The 18007-nt window shown below is 43.8% G+C and overlaps 1 protein-coding gene across 4 annotated transcripts in view; it reads left to right on the forward strand.

Moving 5' to 3' along the window:
* The first annotated feature begins 964 nt into the window (after window positions 1-964).
* KDM5B (lysine demethylase 5B) overlaps window positions 965-18007 on the forward strand; it is a 64327-nt gene continuing 47284 nt past the window's right edge. For 2 of the 4 annotated variants that reach the window (XM_075853493.1, XM_075853497.1), the window contains exons 1-2: window positions 965-1824; window positions 15879-15956. In XM_075853493.1, the coding sequence (XP_075709608.1) occupies window positions 1690-1824; window positions 15879-15956 (213 nt within the window). In that variant the 5' untranslated portion in view covers window positions 965-1689. Of the gene's footprint in view, window positions 1825-1934; window positions 2061-2343; window positions 2458-15878; window positions 15957-18007 lie in introns of those variants that run through there. The other 2 variants (XM_075853496.1, XM_075853495.1) reach the window with 2 other exon arrangements.

The raw sequence follows: 18007 nt of genomic DNA on the forward strand, positions 1-18007 counted from the left end.
CCCGCAAAAAAAAAGCCCTCATACAACCGCATCATCGGCGAAAAAATAAAAACGTTACGGCTCTTCAAATATGGAGACACAAAAACAAATAATTTTGAAAAAAAAAGCGTTTTTACTGTGTAAAAGTAGTAAAACATACAAAATCTATACAAATTTGGTATCGTTGCAATCGTAACAACCCGCTGAATAAAGTTATTGTGTTATTTATACCACACGGTAAACCGCGTAGATTTAAGACGCGAAAAAAGAGTGGCGAAATTTCAGTTTTTTTTCTATTTCCCCCCAAATAAAAGTTAATAAAAGTTAATCAATAAATAATATGTACCTCAAAATGGTGCTATTGAAAAATACAACTTGTCCCGCAAAAAACAAGACCTTATACAGCTATGTTGACGCAAAAATAAAAACGTTATAGCTCTTGGAATACGACGATGGAAAAACGTAAAAAATAGCTTGGGCATTAAGGTTTAAAATAGGCTGGTCATTAAGGGGTTAAACTTAGTGGACCTTCTCTACTTTTCCATCCCTTGTGTCCATAGCAGTGAGTTATGTTGGCTAGGTGCACCACCAACCACAGGGGCGGCATTAGCTTCTCCCCTCACATTCACAGGCTAATGTCACCCAGCGCTGCCGCTAGTCCTCCAGCACATAATAGAAGGCGGGTGCTGCGAGCCGTCTGACACGCCCAGTGCGAACCGGAGCTCCACTCCCCCCGGGACCACGTGACTAGCTGACAAGCTCAATGTAGACAATGAACTCCCAGATACAGCTAGTAAGAGACGCCTTGCTTCCAGCCTGACGTCTCCGACACCGCCGACCAATCCAGGGCCACAATAAGGCTCTTTAAAAAAATAAGTCCCGGCGATGGTGTGGCAGTCAGCTGTATACAAATCCATCCGCCCATGTAAACATAAGGAGTGGATCCCACAGTTGGAAGGCAGTTGGTCGAGGTGGAATAAGATCTGTCACTTGTGAACGGCTGGACCAATGGCCGCTTGGAGGAGGGCTCAGGCACCATTAGAACATACAATTAGCGTGGAGGCACCAATTAGTAGTAGTTCATGCGTTAATGACTGACATTGCTCTCATACACTGACCATGCTGAGAAATACATTTGTGCGAATAACCCTGGCGAATTCCACAGTACTAAGCACACACTGCGTTATCTTCATATATGGATGCTTTTAAAAATCAACATCCTCATGAATGATACACGTGACCAGACCACGCGATAAATTAAGACCCAAACTGACATTTATAACTTCCATTGTCGCCGCGGATGACGGCATTTATAGATTACATTTTTTAAGGAAGCGTGCGTAGAAAGCTGGCACGAAAACGTGAAACTGCCACTTTTATTAATGAAAGCATTAGATACGGACGGTAGCCCACCGTATGTAGCATACAGAGACCGTGCTATGTTCCCATTGATTAACGATAGAGACCCCTGTTGACGTGATCCGAGTACACACTGGGACTACTTGTCTTCTGCCACCCCTACTCCGCGGACGGACACATCTCTCCTCGTTGTGCTCGCTGCGGCCTCGCTCTCTCGTTCTCTGTGTCGGTTGATACGTCTTGCTCCGCCTCCCTCGTGGACGGTTCAGCCGGTATTACCGGGGGTCTCTGCTTCTCCGTGTGGGCTGTGGCTGGCGTCAGTTTTCCTGACCGGGTTTGTTTCCCGGTGAGATGGAGTTCGTGCCCCCGCCGGAGTGTCCGGTTTTCGAGCCCACCCGAGAGGAGTTTGCTGACCCCTATGCCTATATCAACAAAATACGACCGATTGCGGAGCGCACGGGCATCTGTAAGGTCCGGCCGCCGCCGGTGAGTATCGTGTACACGCGTGGAGTGGGGTCCATTCAGCTGGTACTGTTGACGTTTCATACCAGGACAGTGTCCTGCCCATCACTTCTATAATAGTGGAGTACACTGCCAGATGGCCCCACCGGTGGCGTTACATAAGCTACTGGAGACCCCTAAGGACCGTCGGGGGAGAAGATGAGATGTTGTCATGTTTTCCTCACACGAAGAACTGGACGCCCCCATATTACCGCTGCTGGGTATAATTTCGGGGTGCTGGTGTGTGATGAGCCCCTGGAACTGTGCGCTGGCATCCCCTTAGTACGCGGCGCTGAGGTGTTAACTCCCGGAAGTATATTCTCCTTTTATGACGAAATTTATACCTGGCCCGTTTAGTAGTCCTGTTCTTAGGGGGTAGAGACAGCTCGGGGGGGCCTACAGGAAGTATTCAATATGGCGCCCGAGACCCCAATCCTTTGTGTGTTCTGAGAGGGGGGGGTGGGGGTACCATAACATGACACCACAGAGGTTGACACGGCGTGACACCGCAGCACAATAACCTAAAACTAAGCTGCTTTTATGTTCCACATTAGTAATAGAAGTCGCCCCCCAAAAGTGCAGCCCTCCAGACACCAAGCGGGACAAAGACGGGCAAAAGTGTGTAAAATGGTGCCACACCGAGGCAGCAGATGGGTGGAAGACATGGTGGCTGTGACAATGCAGCAGTGGCCATTTCATGTGTGCAGCCACTAGTTCTTACATGGCTCTGCTGAACTCCACGGAGGTGGTGCATTGTCCAGCAAAGATGAGAGAAAGGATGATGGCTGGCGAGTGTGGCACAACTGATGTGGAAGCCCAGGGACCTCCAAGCATTGTGTGTGCACATGTCAAGGACACGTCCTGCCTGCATATCACATCACCTACTAGTTGTGCTAGGTGTCCTCTGGAAGCCATTAGAATACAGAGGCCATAGAGAAGGGCTCTTCCTCCTGCCCCCTACTTTTATTTTATTTTTTGGCTAGCAGCTTCTGGTTTGTGGTGTCCTAATTTCTTGTGATTTTTTTTTTCTCATGTCTCCTACTCCCTGATCATTGTGTTTTTATTCCTTCCCCTTGTTTGGTAATCCCATTATACAAGGATAGATCAAGATCACACCCTGCTGGTTAGCCATCTTTAAAACTTCTTCAAGCCCAGTAAACAGCTCCCTGACCCATTACCTGGCATGAAAATCTCACGTTACACATTGTCGTATCCTAGAAAGCGCTCTTTTTTTTTTTTTTTCTGTTTTGTTTTTTTGCTTGAATGAGTTTGACAGTTTATCCCCTATGAATACATATAGATCTCTATATATATGTGTGTATATATATATATGTATGTGTGTGTGTGTGTATATATATATATATATATATATATATATATATATATATATATATATATATATATATAGTGTGTGTTTGCTGTTGATACAATCATTTTCCGGTTATGGACATATTTAACTTGTGTGAATATTTGATGTATAAAGTTTGATCTTTTTTTGTGTAGATCTATTGCTTTGCCAGTAATCTTTCTCTCCTCGTTCCTTCTGCAATATGTTTTCGATGTCCTCAGCAGGCTGCTTGCTGCTCAGTTTTGGATTGATTCTTCTTTTTCCATCTGTTTGAGCTGATGTCTATATTTTGGGAGAATTCTTAAGAGTATAATATGGGTCTGATGGCAGGATTGCAGGTTCTGGGTGACTTTGGGGCTTTTGTGTGTGAGGTATAGCTAGAAGTGCCTCCTCAGCACAGGATTCCAGCAGCTCCATATTGTCATTGTGGTCTTTTATTAGTGAACTGCAGGATGTGGTAATCTGAGTGGTCAGACCTTGGCGTGCTTGTAGATGTAGGCCATCCATGCTTACTGACTGACTCTCCTCCATCTTTCTCATTCTGCACCGGCCACCATTTTACACAAGCTGGAAGCAGCAGAGATGCTGCATGAAAAGTTCCATATATACCATTCCCTTCATTTCACGTGTTGTGTAGGTACACTTTACTGTAACCATGACCTAGCCAACTTTTAGCTTTTACCTGACCTATTGGGCAGTATAGAAATGCTACAACAAATACGAGTAGAAATTGTAATATAAATGTAGAAAATGGATGCGACTCTTTCATATACGATCGACAAATGGCGTGTAGAAGAAAAAGAAACATCTGTGAATAAGATATATATATATATATATTTCTCTGAAATGTTAATTTTCAGCTAATTTAGTCATCTAGTTTAGCATTTTATAAGCCTTTTACCTTCTATTCAGTTTTTATAGCCATTTAATGTAAAGGTTTGCATAATGTCATTTACATATGCTACGTTACGATGACTTTCTATGGTCCGATTTCGCCTTTTCTGTTTCTGGAGCTCCCGTATACTATTTTGGAGCAAGCACAACATTTTTTCCATACAACTCCTCCCAACCGCGCCTATCCATAGGAGGACGGCCATTCCCTGTTGTAGTCATTTTGAGGGTCCACCAATGTAACTTTATCATGTATCTTGTAAAACTCTATAAAGGGGTTGTAACCTCTTTACAACCCAATTTTTACATGATGATCTGCTGGGCACAGCTTAAGTAAACCTGGCTGGTGTACCAACTGTGGCAGGAGAAAAATGGGGTACCACATCGTGCCCATTTGAATGACTGGGAGACCTTGTAATGTATGGTCGTGCTAAGGCCTCCAGAGCAGGAGTCCCTTTTTGCTGCGGTTCTTCACTGTTGCTGAAAGCAGGTTTTTTGTTTACCTAATGAAACGTCGAGGTCGCACTGTGGCTCCTGGGCGATGTTGTGCCACCATTGAGCCCTATCCTTAGTCATTGTAAGTATGGAAAATAGTACAACTGTCTTTAAGCTACAGTGTTGCAGCGCACGCACATTAGTTTACGCATCTTTGGCCAGACGACAAAGTGCTAAAACCTGGGATTGTGGCTACATTTTTTTTCGTATCCTGTATCAGAGATAGCAGTCAATGGGGGGATTATATTTACTGGAGTTTCAAACGCCATTCTTAAACTGATTTTACATCAGCGGGAAATGCAACAAATTAAGTGGTGCCCACCTCTTATTAAATCTGGCGCATCTTTGGCTGTCAGTGCGATAGAAGTGCAAATCTAAGCAAAATTGGCGCCATAACTTACGCCAGTTAATGGCGTAATCTTATTGACCCGCACAATAAAGTTAAAGGGGTTGTCCACTACCGAACAACTGATGACCTATCCACCAGATAGGTCATCAGTATATGATCAGTGCGGGTCCAAACACCCAGACCCCGCACCAATCAGCTACTCCGGCTTCCTGCGGACACTGGATGTTGTTGCACAGTATGCAGTGTATGGAGCCGAAAGCAGTTGGCCCCCGTACACTGCATGGTGGCCGTATTGCAGCTCTGCTCCTATTCACTTGATTCTGCGACCGGAGCCATCTGCTTCCGACGTGGATGTCTGGTGCGCTGCGGCAGCCGGATCAGCTGATTGGAGCGGGGTTCGGGTGTCGGACTCGCACAGATCATACACTGATGACAGGTGGATAGGTCATCAGTTGTCCGGTAGTGGACAAGCCCTTTGACATGCCATTTTTACTGCATGTCGAACGCTGTAAAAACAAAACCCCCAAGAGATTGAGGAATCGCTGTTTTTTTTTCCAATCCACCCCACAAAGCATTATTTTTCCCAGTTTCTTACTACATTATATAATACAATAAATGGTGCCGTCAAAATCTACAACTCATCCCGCAAAGCCCTCATACGGCTATATCTATGGGAAAATAAAAAAAAGTTATGGCCTGTGTATGGTGGGGGTCGGGGGGGGATCTAAAAAACGAAAGTGAAAACCTGAAAAATGGCTCTGGAGTGAAGCGGTTACGTGTGTTTATTGCATTGGGGAAAGACTGCATCCTGACAGGGACTTTAAGTGAAAGTTGTCGCCTGACTGCGCTACCGCAAGGCTATCGCATGTAAAAACAACGTGCAACCGGAAACCTGCTTTACCGAAAGTGAAACCACAAGTGCACCGCAAAGGTTCTATCTAGCCAGTTGGGAACTCGGACCTGCCAAACACTGTATCAACCATCCACTTTGCAAAGAGAGTTTATACGTCAGCTGTCTGTCTTGAGAGTTGAGCCTCGCAACAGCCTTATATTTTATCCATTGTTCCATTGAGATACCTGTCGATACTGAACACTCACAAACATAGTGTCATCTAAGGGTATGTTCACACGAGCTATTTCCGGCCGTTTTTAGGGCCATAAAATCAGAAGCAGAACGCCTCCAAACATCTGCCCATTGATTTCCCAACCAGACGTTTTTTTTTTTTATGCGGCCGTTTTGAAAAATGGCCGCGTTAAAAAAAAGCCAGCGAAAAAGTGCATGTCCCTTCTTGAGCCGTTTTTCATTCTCTACAAAAACCGCTCCAAAAACGGCCTTGAAAAACGCGAGTTGCTAAAAAAAAAACGGATGCAAATCTGGAGCGGTTTTCCCTCAAACAGCTCCGTATTTTCAGACGTTTTTGATTTTGTGTGCACATACCCTAACTGATACCGGATACAAAGAATTACAAATTTTAGCTCCATGTTAGCATTCTAAGGGCGGATTTACACGAGAGCGTGTGCGTTTTGCGGGCGCAAGAAACGTGGCGTGCTTTTCTGTTTACAATCATAGTTTTACTGCTGTTGCGCGCATCACGCGCGTCCCACGGCAGTGCTTCCGTGTGGTGCGCGTGATTTTCACCTACCCATTGACTTAAATGGGTGTGTGATGCGCGAACAGTGCAGAAATATAGGACATGTCGTGCGTTTCACACAGCGGACACACGCTGCGTGAAAATCAGACTGCACGGCCCCATAGGCTAACATAGGTCCATGTGACGCGTGTGAAAATCACGCGCGTTGCACGGACGTATTACACGTTCGTGTAAATCCTCCCTAAGGGTATGTTCACACGACCAAGTTTCAGACGTAATTTGGGCGTTTTACCCCCCGAATTACGTCTGAAAAAACGTCTCCTTTACACCGACAAACATCTGCCCATTACTTTCAATGGGTTTTTACGAAGTACTGTGCCGACGACCTGTCATTTGACGCGTCGCTGTCAAAAGACGGCGCATAAAAAAGATGGCTCGTCAAAAGAAATGCAGGACACTTCTTGGGACGTAATTGGAGCAGTTTTTCATTGACTCCATTGAAAAACAGCTCCAATTACTACCGTAATGGATGCCGCGAAAAACGCGAGTACATGCAATTACGTCTGAAATTCAGGAGCTGTTTTCGCCTGAAAACAGCTCCGTAATTTCAGACGTATTTTGCGCTGTCGTGTGAACATACCCTGAGGCTGCATGCACAATTCCGTTGGCCTTTGTACGGCCGCTAATGACGGAACCGTGAAACGTGGGCCGCACAAGGATGGCTTCCTTGTGCAGTCTGTTGTTTCAAAACCACATCAATGAAAAGGCCGAGACTATTCTGTCAAAACCTGACAGGAGTAGGACCTGTCCCATTTTTGACGGAACGGCCGCCTAGTTTCGTTAAAGCAACGGAAGTGTGCATGGCCCCATTGAAATGTGTCAGGGTGCTATCAGTTAAAAAAACTGATAGTACCCTGAAAAAAAAACTTTGAGTGGTCATGGGGCCTAAGGCCCTGTTCAGACTGAGTTTTTTTTTGCAGGCAGAAAAAAATCTGCCTCTGAGTTCCTTCAGAAAAAAACACCCAGAAATGAGTGGCGCAGGTTTTTCTGCCTCTCATTGATTTAAATGGGAGGTCAAAGGCAGAAACCGCGGCAAGAAAGGACTTTTTTTTTTCCCCCCCCATTACCGGCCAAAAGCCAGAGCAGCTGATCAGTGCAGGGTCCACCGATCATATACTGACTGTGTCTAGGTCATCAGGTGTCCGTGCATGGACAACCCCCATAAGATTATTAGCGCTGCAAGGACAATTGCTTGAGTTGTAACTTCTTTTTGTTATGGCAAAGGCATGCCTGTGTTACTATGCGTTAGAAGGAATCTAATGACATACTTTATTTAATCCCCGTAAGGCCCGTGGTGGACTTTGTAAGTCTTTTGGACATACGTTTTCTTTACTTTTTTTTTTTCATTTTTGATGTTTTATTTTGATACTGAATGTGTTTTATCTCAATCGTGTTTTGGAAAACCCTCATAACTTTTGAACGGCTCGAGGTAGAGGGTTGAAATTTGGTGGGATTTAATGGGGGTCATAAAATCTACCAGTTAATGCCCAAAAAAACAAAACGTAAATGGCATGGGGCAGGGGTCCTGTGGGGGCTCATTTTAAAGCTCTTTTCAATACAAAAATGACTTTGAGATGGGATTTTTTTTTTTCTCTGAGAACTTTAACGTTAAATATATCTTCATTATCGGCTACCGCCGGTGTTAGGGTATATTCACACTGTGTGTTCAGGCGTATTTCGGGGCGTTTACACCTCGAAAAACACCTGAAAAAACGGAAGCTGAACGCCTACAAACATCTGCCCATTGAAATCAATTGGAAAAACAGCATTTATTTAATATGGGGCGTCTTTTTACGCCTCTGTTTTAAAAAAACAGCATAAAAAGACGCTCAGAAAAAAGTAGCATGTCACTTCTTGAGGCGTTTTTTGGATCTGATTTTTTCTGATTTTCCATTGAATACTGAAAAACGCCTCAAAAAACGCCTGAAAAGAAGCCTCAAAAGAAGCTCCAAATTAAAAGACTCTTCAAAGAGTCTTTTTTAAAAGACAGCTTTTTTGCAGGAGGAAAATCTGCCTCAAAATTCCGTTTGAAATTTTGAGGCAGATTTGCCTCTGCCTGCACGCCGCGATTGAACGCAGCAAAATACGCTTTCTCTGCCTCCCATTGATGTCAATGGGAGGTCAGAGACGTAAACGGCTGAAGATAGGGTATGTCCCTTTTTCCCGCGAGCCGTTTTTTACACTCGCGGGAAAAAAACGCCTCCGCCTCCCATTGAAATCAATGGGAGGCATTTTCGCTTGTTTTTTGGTGAGTTTTCTGACGTGGTTTCCGCGTAAAAAAACTCTGTGTGAACTCTGCTTCAAAAACGCCTGAAAATCGGAGGCTGTTTTCCCTTGAAAACCGCTCTGTATTTTCAGACGTTTTTTGCTAATCGTGTGAACATACCCTTAGCATTACCCAAAATGTACCGCACGGGTTAGCGTGTGCGTGCGTGGGAATGTCACATCAAGGTGACTTTTAAATTGCGTATTATTACAATCGGCCTCGGCGATACAAAATGGACCTTGTCTATGATTGTAACATGATTTCATGTGTACACATTTCGGTAGTCGCTTGTGTAGACGCTAATTCGGAGAGTAATTTTCATTTTTCTACATTTCTACTGTCATATCACAAAATGCATTTGACTGAAACGGAAAGGATCACTTTATTGATGATGAGAGGGTATGGCGAAGAAAAAATAAGATCCTATAGAGACGTAGCGGCTTTATTCAATGCCACTTATCTCATCCGTTATCCAATTTCATTGTCAACTGTTAAAAGAACTGTTCATCGTTTCAAAATAACCGGTTCCATTAAAGACGCATCAAGATCCGGAAGACCCAAACATGCTAGTAATGATGAAAAAGCTTTAGATGTTCTGCTCACTGTACATGATAATCCTCATACATCTGTCTCGAGTGGAGCACAACAAGCGACTACCATTTAAGATTTTTCCCGTCCACCCCACTGCCCCAAGGGGGTGTTTTTGTGGGGGCGTTATTTGCAAGATTTTATGACCCCATTAAATCCCACCAAAATTCAACCCTCTACCTCGAGCCGTACAAAAGTTGAGGGTGTCCTGGAACTTTTGGTGGGCACTGTATGTATGTGTGTATATGTATTCTTGTCCCACAATCCAGGGCGCATAGAAAGCCAGTATTTTCATTTTTGTAAGTTTTATTGGGATGGGTCTACCCTTTACGGCTTCTTTAGTAACTGTCGGATGACTTTCTGCGACTTTAAATTTATGATTTGTGCACAATCTAAAAAAAAATTTCTACTTGATATTTTGTCACACAACTTCTCAATATATTCCTATGGAGTCAAACTATGACGACTATTATTTGTTGGCTTGCACAGTAGAAAGAATCGCACCACCGGCATATACAAGAGGGTCCAGGTGGTGGGATTGTGTAAGGCCTTATTCACACACTGCAGGTTTTCTTCAGATATTGCATGTATTTTTTAGGCAACTACCCTGAACAGAACCTAAAGAGAAGAAATATAAAGGAAGGGTTATAGATCTGCTTACTTGGATTCAATTCTGATTTTGGCTTAAAAACTGCAGTAAATCTGCACTGTGTGAACAAGGCCTAAGGGTGGGTTCACACTGCAAATTTTGTTGCAGAAATTTCTTAAAATCTCCTCTATTCAGCTGAATGGGGTTGGTTCTGCAACAAGCACATGGATTTCTGCAAGTTCCATTCGGATGAATGGAGCTGATTTTCAGTCGCAGAAATTTCTTCCACAAAATCTGCCGCGTGTGAATCCAAGGCATTGTTCAGAGTGTACATTTTGCATTCATTTTAGTCAAAATCAGAATTGGGTCGACGAGAGCCGATCTATAAGGCCTTCCTTTATACAGTTCTGCTGATTATGTTCAGTACCTGGTTTTGGCTTCAAAAATACATGCCAAATCTGCACTGTGTAAAGGCCTTGGGCCATATTTACAGGCATATCTGAAAATACAAGTATACTTGAAATACGCCTGCAAACAGCGTCCACTTGATTAAAATGTGAAATATGCTGTGTGCGTCAGGCGTATTATTACACTACTGATTTAAAAAAAACGTGACGTCACTTCTTGAAGTGTTTTTACAAGCCACTTTTTCAAAATCGACAAACAATTGAGTGAAAAATTGATTTGGTGTACGATCTAAAAGATTTTTAATTTTTAGAACAACCCCTTTAATACTCTTGAAATGGTGATGGTCCTGTATTTCTTAGGCTGGGTTCACACGACCTAGTTTCAGGCGTAATGGAGGCGTTTTACGCCTCGAATTGCGCATGAAAAAACGTCTCCAATACGTCGGCAAACATCTGCCCATACTTTCAATGGGTTTGCCGATGTACTGTGCCGACGACCTGTCATTTTACGCGTCGCTGTCAAAAGACGACGCGTGAAATTACAGCCTCGTCAAGAGAAGTGCAGGACACTTCTTGGGACGTTTTTGGAGCCGTTTTCTCATAGACTCTATTGAAAACGGCGCGAAAAACGCGAGTTGCTCAAAAAACGTATGAAAATCAGGTGCTGTTTTCCCTTGAAAACAGCTCCGTATTTTCAGACGTTTTTGGCTCATATTGTGAACGTACCCTTATCCACAACTGATAACAATCAACATTGCATGGCTGTCATTTTGTCAGCGTGTACTCAATAACAAAGTCCAGTTCACCATCCGTTCCGAAATGCCGTATCCAAAGAGACTACGTTTTGTCAGTTTTGCAAAAAAATAGCTACTGCAATAAATAGAAAAATGCCACTCTATAAGTAAAAGAAACCAATGGAAAGCTAGGCTAATTCTTTAACCTCTGATTGACTTATATAGGGTTATTTTTAAGCGAACTACTGTTAGTTTGTGCACACTATGCGTAGTGGGGCGGCTCGGAAGCACCCTATAACTATATTTACTTCAAAGTGAAAACGATACAAAAACTACATGATGATACATGTGATTATTACGGTTGCACCAAATTGGGTGTTCCGTTGTGAGCTCAAAAATGTTGCTGATCTGGTACATATTTCCTTAGTACTTGCCGCTAGGCTACATTCTAGCTCCACTCCTTTAGCATAGAGCTGTAATCTGTGACCACAGTTTAGCTGCAGTACCTATAGGGAGTCTGAGACACATCTACTGTCTTCTCATTGGTTCATGCTGACGCTCTGCCTCCTCAGATTGGCTTCTGTGTATAAATACCGGTCCATCACCGGATCACCAGGAAGACAGAGAGCTGATATCTATTTCAGCAAGGGCCAAATGATTGTAAAGTACAGACTACAAATCCATTAGGGAGAAAAAGATAATCCTGTAATTGATATATACTGAGGTAAAGGTGGAATCTGTAGAATGGCTTTACTGAATGTAAAAAGAATGGGGCACATTAACTAAGACTGGCATTGTTTTTCCCGCTGGCCATGCACCACCATTGGGGCGTAACAATTGTGGTTGCACTGGTGAACCCCATCCCTCTCTACATTTTCTCACATAAGTTTTTATTTTTTGTTTGGCCGTGGTTAGCCCTGTCCCATTTTCTAAGCTCCACCTCTTTTCTTTACAAAGAGAAAAAAAAAAAAGTGGTCACGAGAGCATATTAAAAGGCCCAAAAGTAAAAAAAAAAAAGATCTCTTATAAATTGCCCTATTGTGGTTGCAGTTTTCAATGCTCCTATTTTTCAGTCACATAGAGGTCCTTAAGGGTATGTTCACACGATAGCAGGCATTTACGGCTGAAATGACAGCCTGTTTTCAGAAGAAAACAGCTGTGTCGTTTCAGCCGTAATTGCTCCTCCTCGTAATATACGAGGCGTCTGTGACGCTCGTAAATCTTGAGCTGCTCTTCATTGAGTTCAATGAAGAACGGCTCAAATTACGTGGCAAAGAAGTGTCCTGCACTTCTTTGCCGAGGCAGTCAATTTACGCGTCGTCGTTTGACAGCTGTCAAACGACGACGCGTAAATTACAGGTCGTCTGCACAATCGGTCGGCAAACCCATTCAAATGAATGGGCAGATGTTTGCCGACGTATTGTAGCCCTATTTTCAGGCGTAAAACGAGGCATAATACGCCTCGTTTACGCCTGAAAATAGGTCGTGTGAACCCAGCCTTAGAAAAAAAAAAATAAGTTTTGAATAAATCTCATTTATTACGTTCCAACATCTGGCTGTTGTCATGAAAAAACGCAGCACAATACCATATGTGGATAAGCCCAAAGCCTTTTTTCCAGGCACTTTTCATGACCTAACCGTTTAACAGGCCCAATAATACCATATGGGTGACGGATAGGCATCCGTCACAGACTCTGTTTTACAGCCTCTCGCTTCAATGGGAGAATAGGCTTCAATACCTGTGAATCGCCGTTAAATGCGTGTCGAAGAGTCACAGTGAGCAAGTAGAAATGAAGAGGAAGCAGCGCTCGTACGAGCGCTGCACCCCCTTCAAACAGCTGATTGGTGGGGGTACCTGGAGCCTGACAGTTATTGATGGCTTATCCTGAGGATAGACCATCAATTTTTACTGGCTGGAAAACCCCTTTCACATATAAGTCGGCAGCTTTTCCCAGCGCATACATCAAAACGATTACCATAAATGCAGTGTTTAACGGGCCTTAGGCCAAGGCTCCAGAGAGTTTGTGCCTCTTTCCAATCGCAGTTCGATATCCTGCGTTGTCAATATTATTAGTCTATGGATGCACATGAAATTGCATCTACATGCGGGTTCAAATGCCTGCAATTAATGATGGCAAAGAAGCTGAAATTGTGTTTTCATGACCACCAAAGTCATTGTTCCGTTCCCCTCCGCCTCCCGTAGGCTAATATTAGCAGCTATAACATTCTATATCTAGGAGTCTGAGTATCTTCTGTTGGAATTGGTTTGTTTGGAAGACTAGGGAAACGTAATAACTGGACGGACATGTGTCCTCATTTATTGCACATAATCCAGACTGCAGCGCTGTGGACGGGAGATTGTAGTCTCGCCTTGTGGTGAGTGACACCACTGGGTATCTAGCAGGCATGTTGCTAGACAGCTGCATGGACCTATTCAGGAGCTTCCGGGCAGGTGCAGTACATGCAGAAATAAGTTTCAAGTTTTTTTTTTTAGGATGGGGCGTTTAAAGAGGCTCTGTCACCAGATTTTGCAACCCCTATCTGCTATTGCAGCAGATAGGCGCTGCAATGTAGATTACAGTAACGTTTTTATTTTTAAAAAACGAGCATTTTTGGCCAAGTTATGACCATTTTTGTAGTTATGCAAATGAGGCTTGCAAAAGTCCAAGTGGGTGTGTTTAAAAGTAAAAGTCCAAGTGGGCGTGTATTGTGTGCGTACATCGGGGCGTTTTTAATACTTTTACTAGCTGGGCGCTCTGAAGAGAAGTATCATCCACTTCTCTTCAGAACGCCCAGCTTCTGACAGTGCAGATCTGTGACGTCACTCACAGGTCCTGCATCGTGTCGGCCACATCGGCACCAGAGGCTACAGTTGATTCTGGGGTCAAAATGCTCACTACACTTTAAAAGAAGCATTGAGGGGTTACGTTTCCAAAATGGGATCACTTCTTTGTAGTTTGTTTTACTAATTGATCTCAAAGCCCTGCAAGTGAGGGCCAATTCTGCGAAAATCACCAAAATAGGCCTCAAATGCGCGTTGTGCTCTTTCACTCCTAAGCCCTGCCACATGTCCAGGCAAATGATAAATTCCTTGAAGGGTGTAGTTTCCATAATGGGGTCACTTCTCGCGTTTTCCACTTTACTCAGGTACCTAAAGGAGCTCTGCAAATGCAACATGGTGCATGAACACCAATCCAGCAAAATATGCGCTCTGAAAGCCAAATGGTGCTGCTTCCAATTTGAGCCCTGTCGTTTGTCCAAACAGCAGTGCAGGGCTAAACTTGGGAGAAATTGAGTAACAAATTGTGTGTTGTTTTTCTCCTATTTCCCGTTGTGTAAATAAAAAATTGGGAGCTAAAACGACATATTTTTGAAAACAAAATAATTTTTCATTTTCACTGCCTAATTCTAATAAAATCTATGAAACACCTGTGGGATCACTACTCCCCTAGATGAATGCCCTGAGAGGTTTCCAAAATTATGTAACTTTTAAGGGGTTTCCACTTTACTGGTACCTCAGGCGCTCTGCCAATGTGATGTGGCACCCAAAAAACAATCAAGCAAAGTCTGCATGTCAAATCTTGATACTGCCATCCTGAGCCCTACAGTCTCTCCAAACAGCAGTCTATGACCACATATGGGGTACTGCTGTACTCTGGAGAAATTGCTTTACAAGTATAGGGGTGTTTTTTCTCCTTTTATCCCTTGTGAATATGTAAAAATTCAGCATCTTAGTGGAAAAAATTTAGATTTTCATTTTCACAGCCTAATTCCAATAAATTCAGCAAAAAAAACGATGGGGTCAAAACGCTCACTATAGCCCTAGATAAATTCCTTGATGGGTGTAGTTTCCCAAATGGGGTTACTTTTGGGGGATTTCCAGTATTTTGGTCCCTCAGGGGCTTTGCAAATGCGACATGGTCCCAAAAACCAATCCAACAAAACTTGAACACCAAAAGCCAAATGTCCCTCTTTCCCTTGTGAGCTCTGCCGTGTTTCCAAACTTCTGTTTATGACCAAATTTTACCTCTAACATAAAGTCACATGTGTCACAAGAAAACAATCTCCGAATCGCTTGAAAAAATAAAAGCATACCAAAGTTATTACCACATAAAGTGACACGTCCGATTTGGAGAAATTGGCCTAGTCAATAAGGCCAAAACAACCATGTCCTTATAAGGGAACCTGTCACATTGAAAATGGAGTCCAATCTGTGGGCAGCACGTTATAGAACAGGGGGCGCTTAGCAGATTGATATTTTTGTAGCAAAAGATTCAGTGTAACTTTTATATATTCAATTAAACCTCTTCTTATTTTGGTCATAGTAATCCAGTGGGGGGACATAGGCAGTGATTTGACGGCCTTTTCCCTGTATGTACACTCATAGAGGGAAGGCTGTCAATCACTGAGATAGCTGTCCTTCACTAATTAGGACCGCCCAGTTGACTCCTAAGCCCAGAATAAGCAGAGGTTTAATGCATAAATTACAGGTTATACTGAATTGTTTGATACAAAAGTAAATATAAATCTGGTCCGTTTCTTTATAGAATGCTAGAAGCAGATTGGACTGCATTTTCAATGTTCCCTGTAAAACCGTGGATTGTGTTTGAGAATGCAGGGGGATTTGGTGTACGTACTGATGCAGGAAATGTATTTCTTGTCTGAATAAAGCTGAAAAAGTAAACTTGATTTAATGTATCCTTTTAATTGTTTTCTGTAGGACTGGCAACCTCCATTTGCTTGTGATGTTGATAAACTTCACTTCACGCCACGTATCCAAAGACTTAATGAACTTGAGGTAATGTAGTTGTTTTGTTTACCAGTTGTCTTCACTACTATATTCTCACTGGCATAATCAGTCCATTATTATCTTTCCTGTTTATGTGAGTATTCCACCAGTCACAAGTGATATCGCTAGGACATATCATCAGTTACTTATTAGTAGGTTCCTCATGATCATGAAGATGAAGGGGCCTCTTCAATGTTTGTTTTGCGCAGCGCTGCTCCCATCCAAAAAAACGTCATTCACCTCCAGTGTTCACAAAAAATTGCAGAGCAATACATTACAGGCAACGTAATGGCATGAAACCCTGGCTAGATGTTATATTCAGGGTGGAAGATACACCTTTCCGTTGGATCTATATGCGGGTGCGCCTCTTAATAAACTTGGCGCATTTTACTCCAGCGCTCTAGATATTAAGACTGGTGTATGAAACAGCAGTCTTAATGAATTCCTTCATTGGCTTTAAAAGGGGTTGTCCACCTTCTGACAATTGATGACCTATCCACCGGACAGGTCATCAGTATATCATCGGTGTGGGTCCAACACCCGGACCCTGCACCGATAAGCCGCTCCGGTGGCCTGCGGGCATCGGATGTTATAATGCTATGTACGGAGCCCGGAAGCAGTTGGCTCCGTACATAGCATAGCGGCTATGCTGCAGAACTGCAGGTCTGCTCCTATTCACTTCAGTAGGAGCAGAGCTGCATTACCGCTGTGTTTCCGGTATGTACGTCTGGTGCACGGAGGTACCGGACCAGCTGATCTGTGTGGTGTTCAGGTTTCGGACCCCCACAGATCATGTACTGATGACCTATCCGGTGGATGGGTCATCATTTGTCAGAAGCTGAAAAACCCCCTTAAGGCCCTGTTCACAAGGAAACCGCGCCGCAAAACTCGTCAAAAACCGCCCAAAAATGCCTCCCATTGATTTCAATGGAAGTTGGACGAGTTTTTTTTACCGAGAGTAAAAAAACGCGTCGCGGTAAAAAGAAGCGTGACCCATCTTGAGGCGGTTACCGCCTCCAAAACCCCATTTTAATCAGTCAGAAAGAGGAAAAAAACGCCTCGACGAGTGTTTTGACGGGTTTTTGTCAAACCACTTTCCAAAAAACGTCTGGAGCAGTTTTTGCAGGAGGCATTTTCCTCCTGCAAAAAACTCAGTGTGAACACAGCCTAAGGCTATGTTCACACGGGGTATTTTGGCGAGTTTTTTGACGCGGAAACCGCGTCGCAAAACTCGGCAAAAACGGCCCGAGAACGCCTCCCATTGATTTCAATGGGAGGCGTCGGCGTCTTTTTCCCGCGAGCAGTAAAACTGCCTCGTGGGAAAAAGAAGCGACATGCCCTATCTTCGGGCGCTTCCGCCTCTGACCTCCCATTGACTTCAATGGGAGGCAGGAGAAAGCGTATTTCTCGCTGTTTTATGCCCGCGGCGCTCAATGGCCGCGGGCGAAAAACGGCGCGATAATCGCCGCGAAAATCGGCGTGCAGGGAGAGGAATATCTGCCTCAAAGTTCCAAACGGAATTTTGAGGCAGATATTCCTCCCCCAAAATACTGTGAACATAGCCTTAGTGAATCTTCAGCAAAAATTGGCGTTTGACTGTCATTATGTTCACACGGAGTATTTTGCAGGAGGAATATCTGCCTCAAAATTCCGTTTGGAAGTTTGAGGCAGATTTTCCTCTCCCTGCACGGCGATTTTCCCGGAGTTTTTCGCCCGCGGCCATTGAGCGCCGCGGGCATAAAACACTGCGAAATACGCTTCCTCTGCCTCCCATTGAAGTCAATGGGAGGTCAGAGGCGGAAGCGCCCGAAGATAGGGCATGTCGCTTCTTTTTCCCAAGAGGCAGTTTTACTGCTCGCGGGAAAAAGACGCCGACGCCTCCCATTGAAATCAATGGGAGGCATTTTCGGGCCGTTTTGTGACGCGGTTTCCGCGTCATAAAACTCGTCAAAATACTCTGTGAACATAGCCTTATGGAGACTTTCAGACTCCATAATAAATATTTGGCCCTATTCTATATGCTTAGGCCATTGCATGACCGTTCAGGCCGCGACGTACGG

Source organism: Rhinoderma darwinii, chromosome 2 (genome assembly GCF_050947455.1).
Source record: "Rhinoderma darwinii isolate aRhiDar2 chromosome 2, aRhiDar2.hap1, whole genome shotgun sequence".
Classification (NCBI taxonomy): Eukaryota; Metazoa; Chordata; class Amphibia; order Anura; family Rhinodermatidae; genus Rhinoderma; species Rhinoderma darwinii.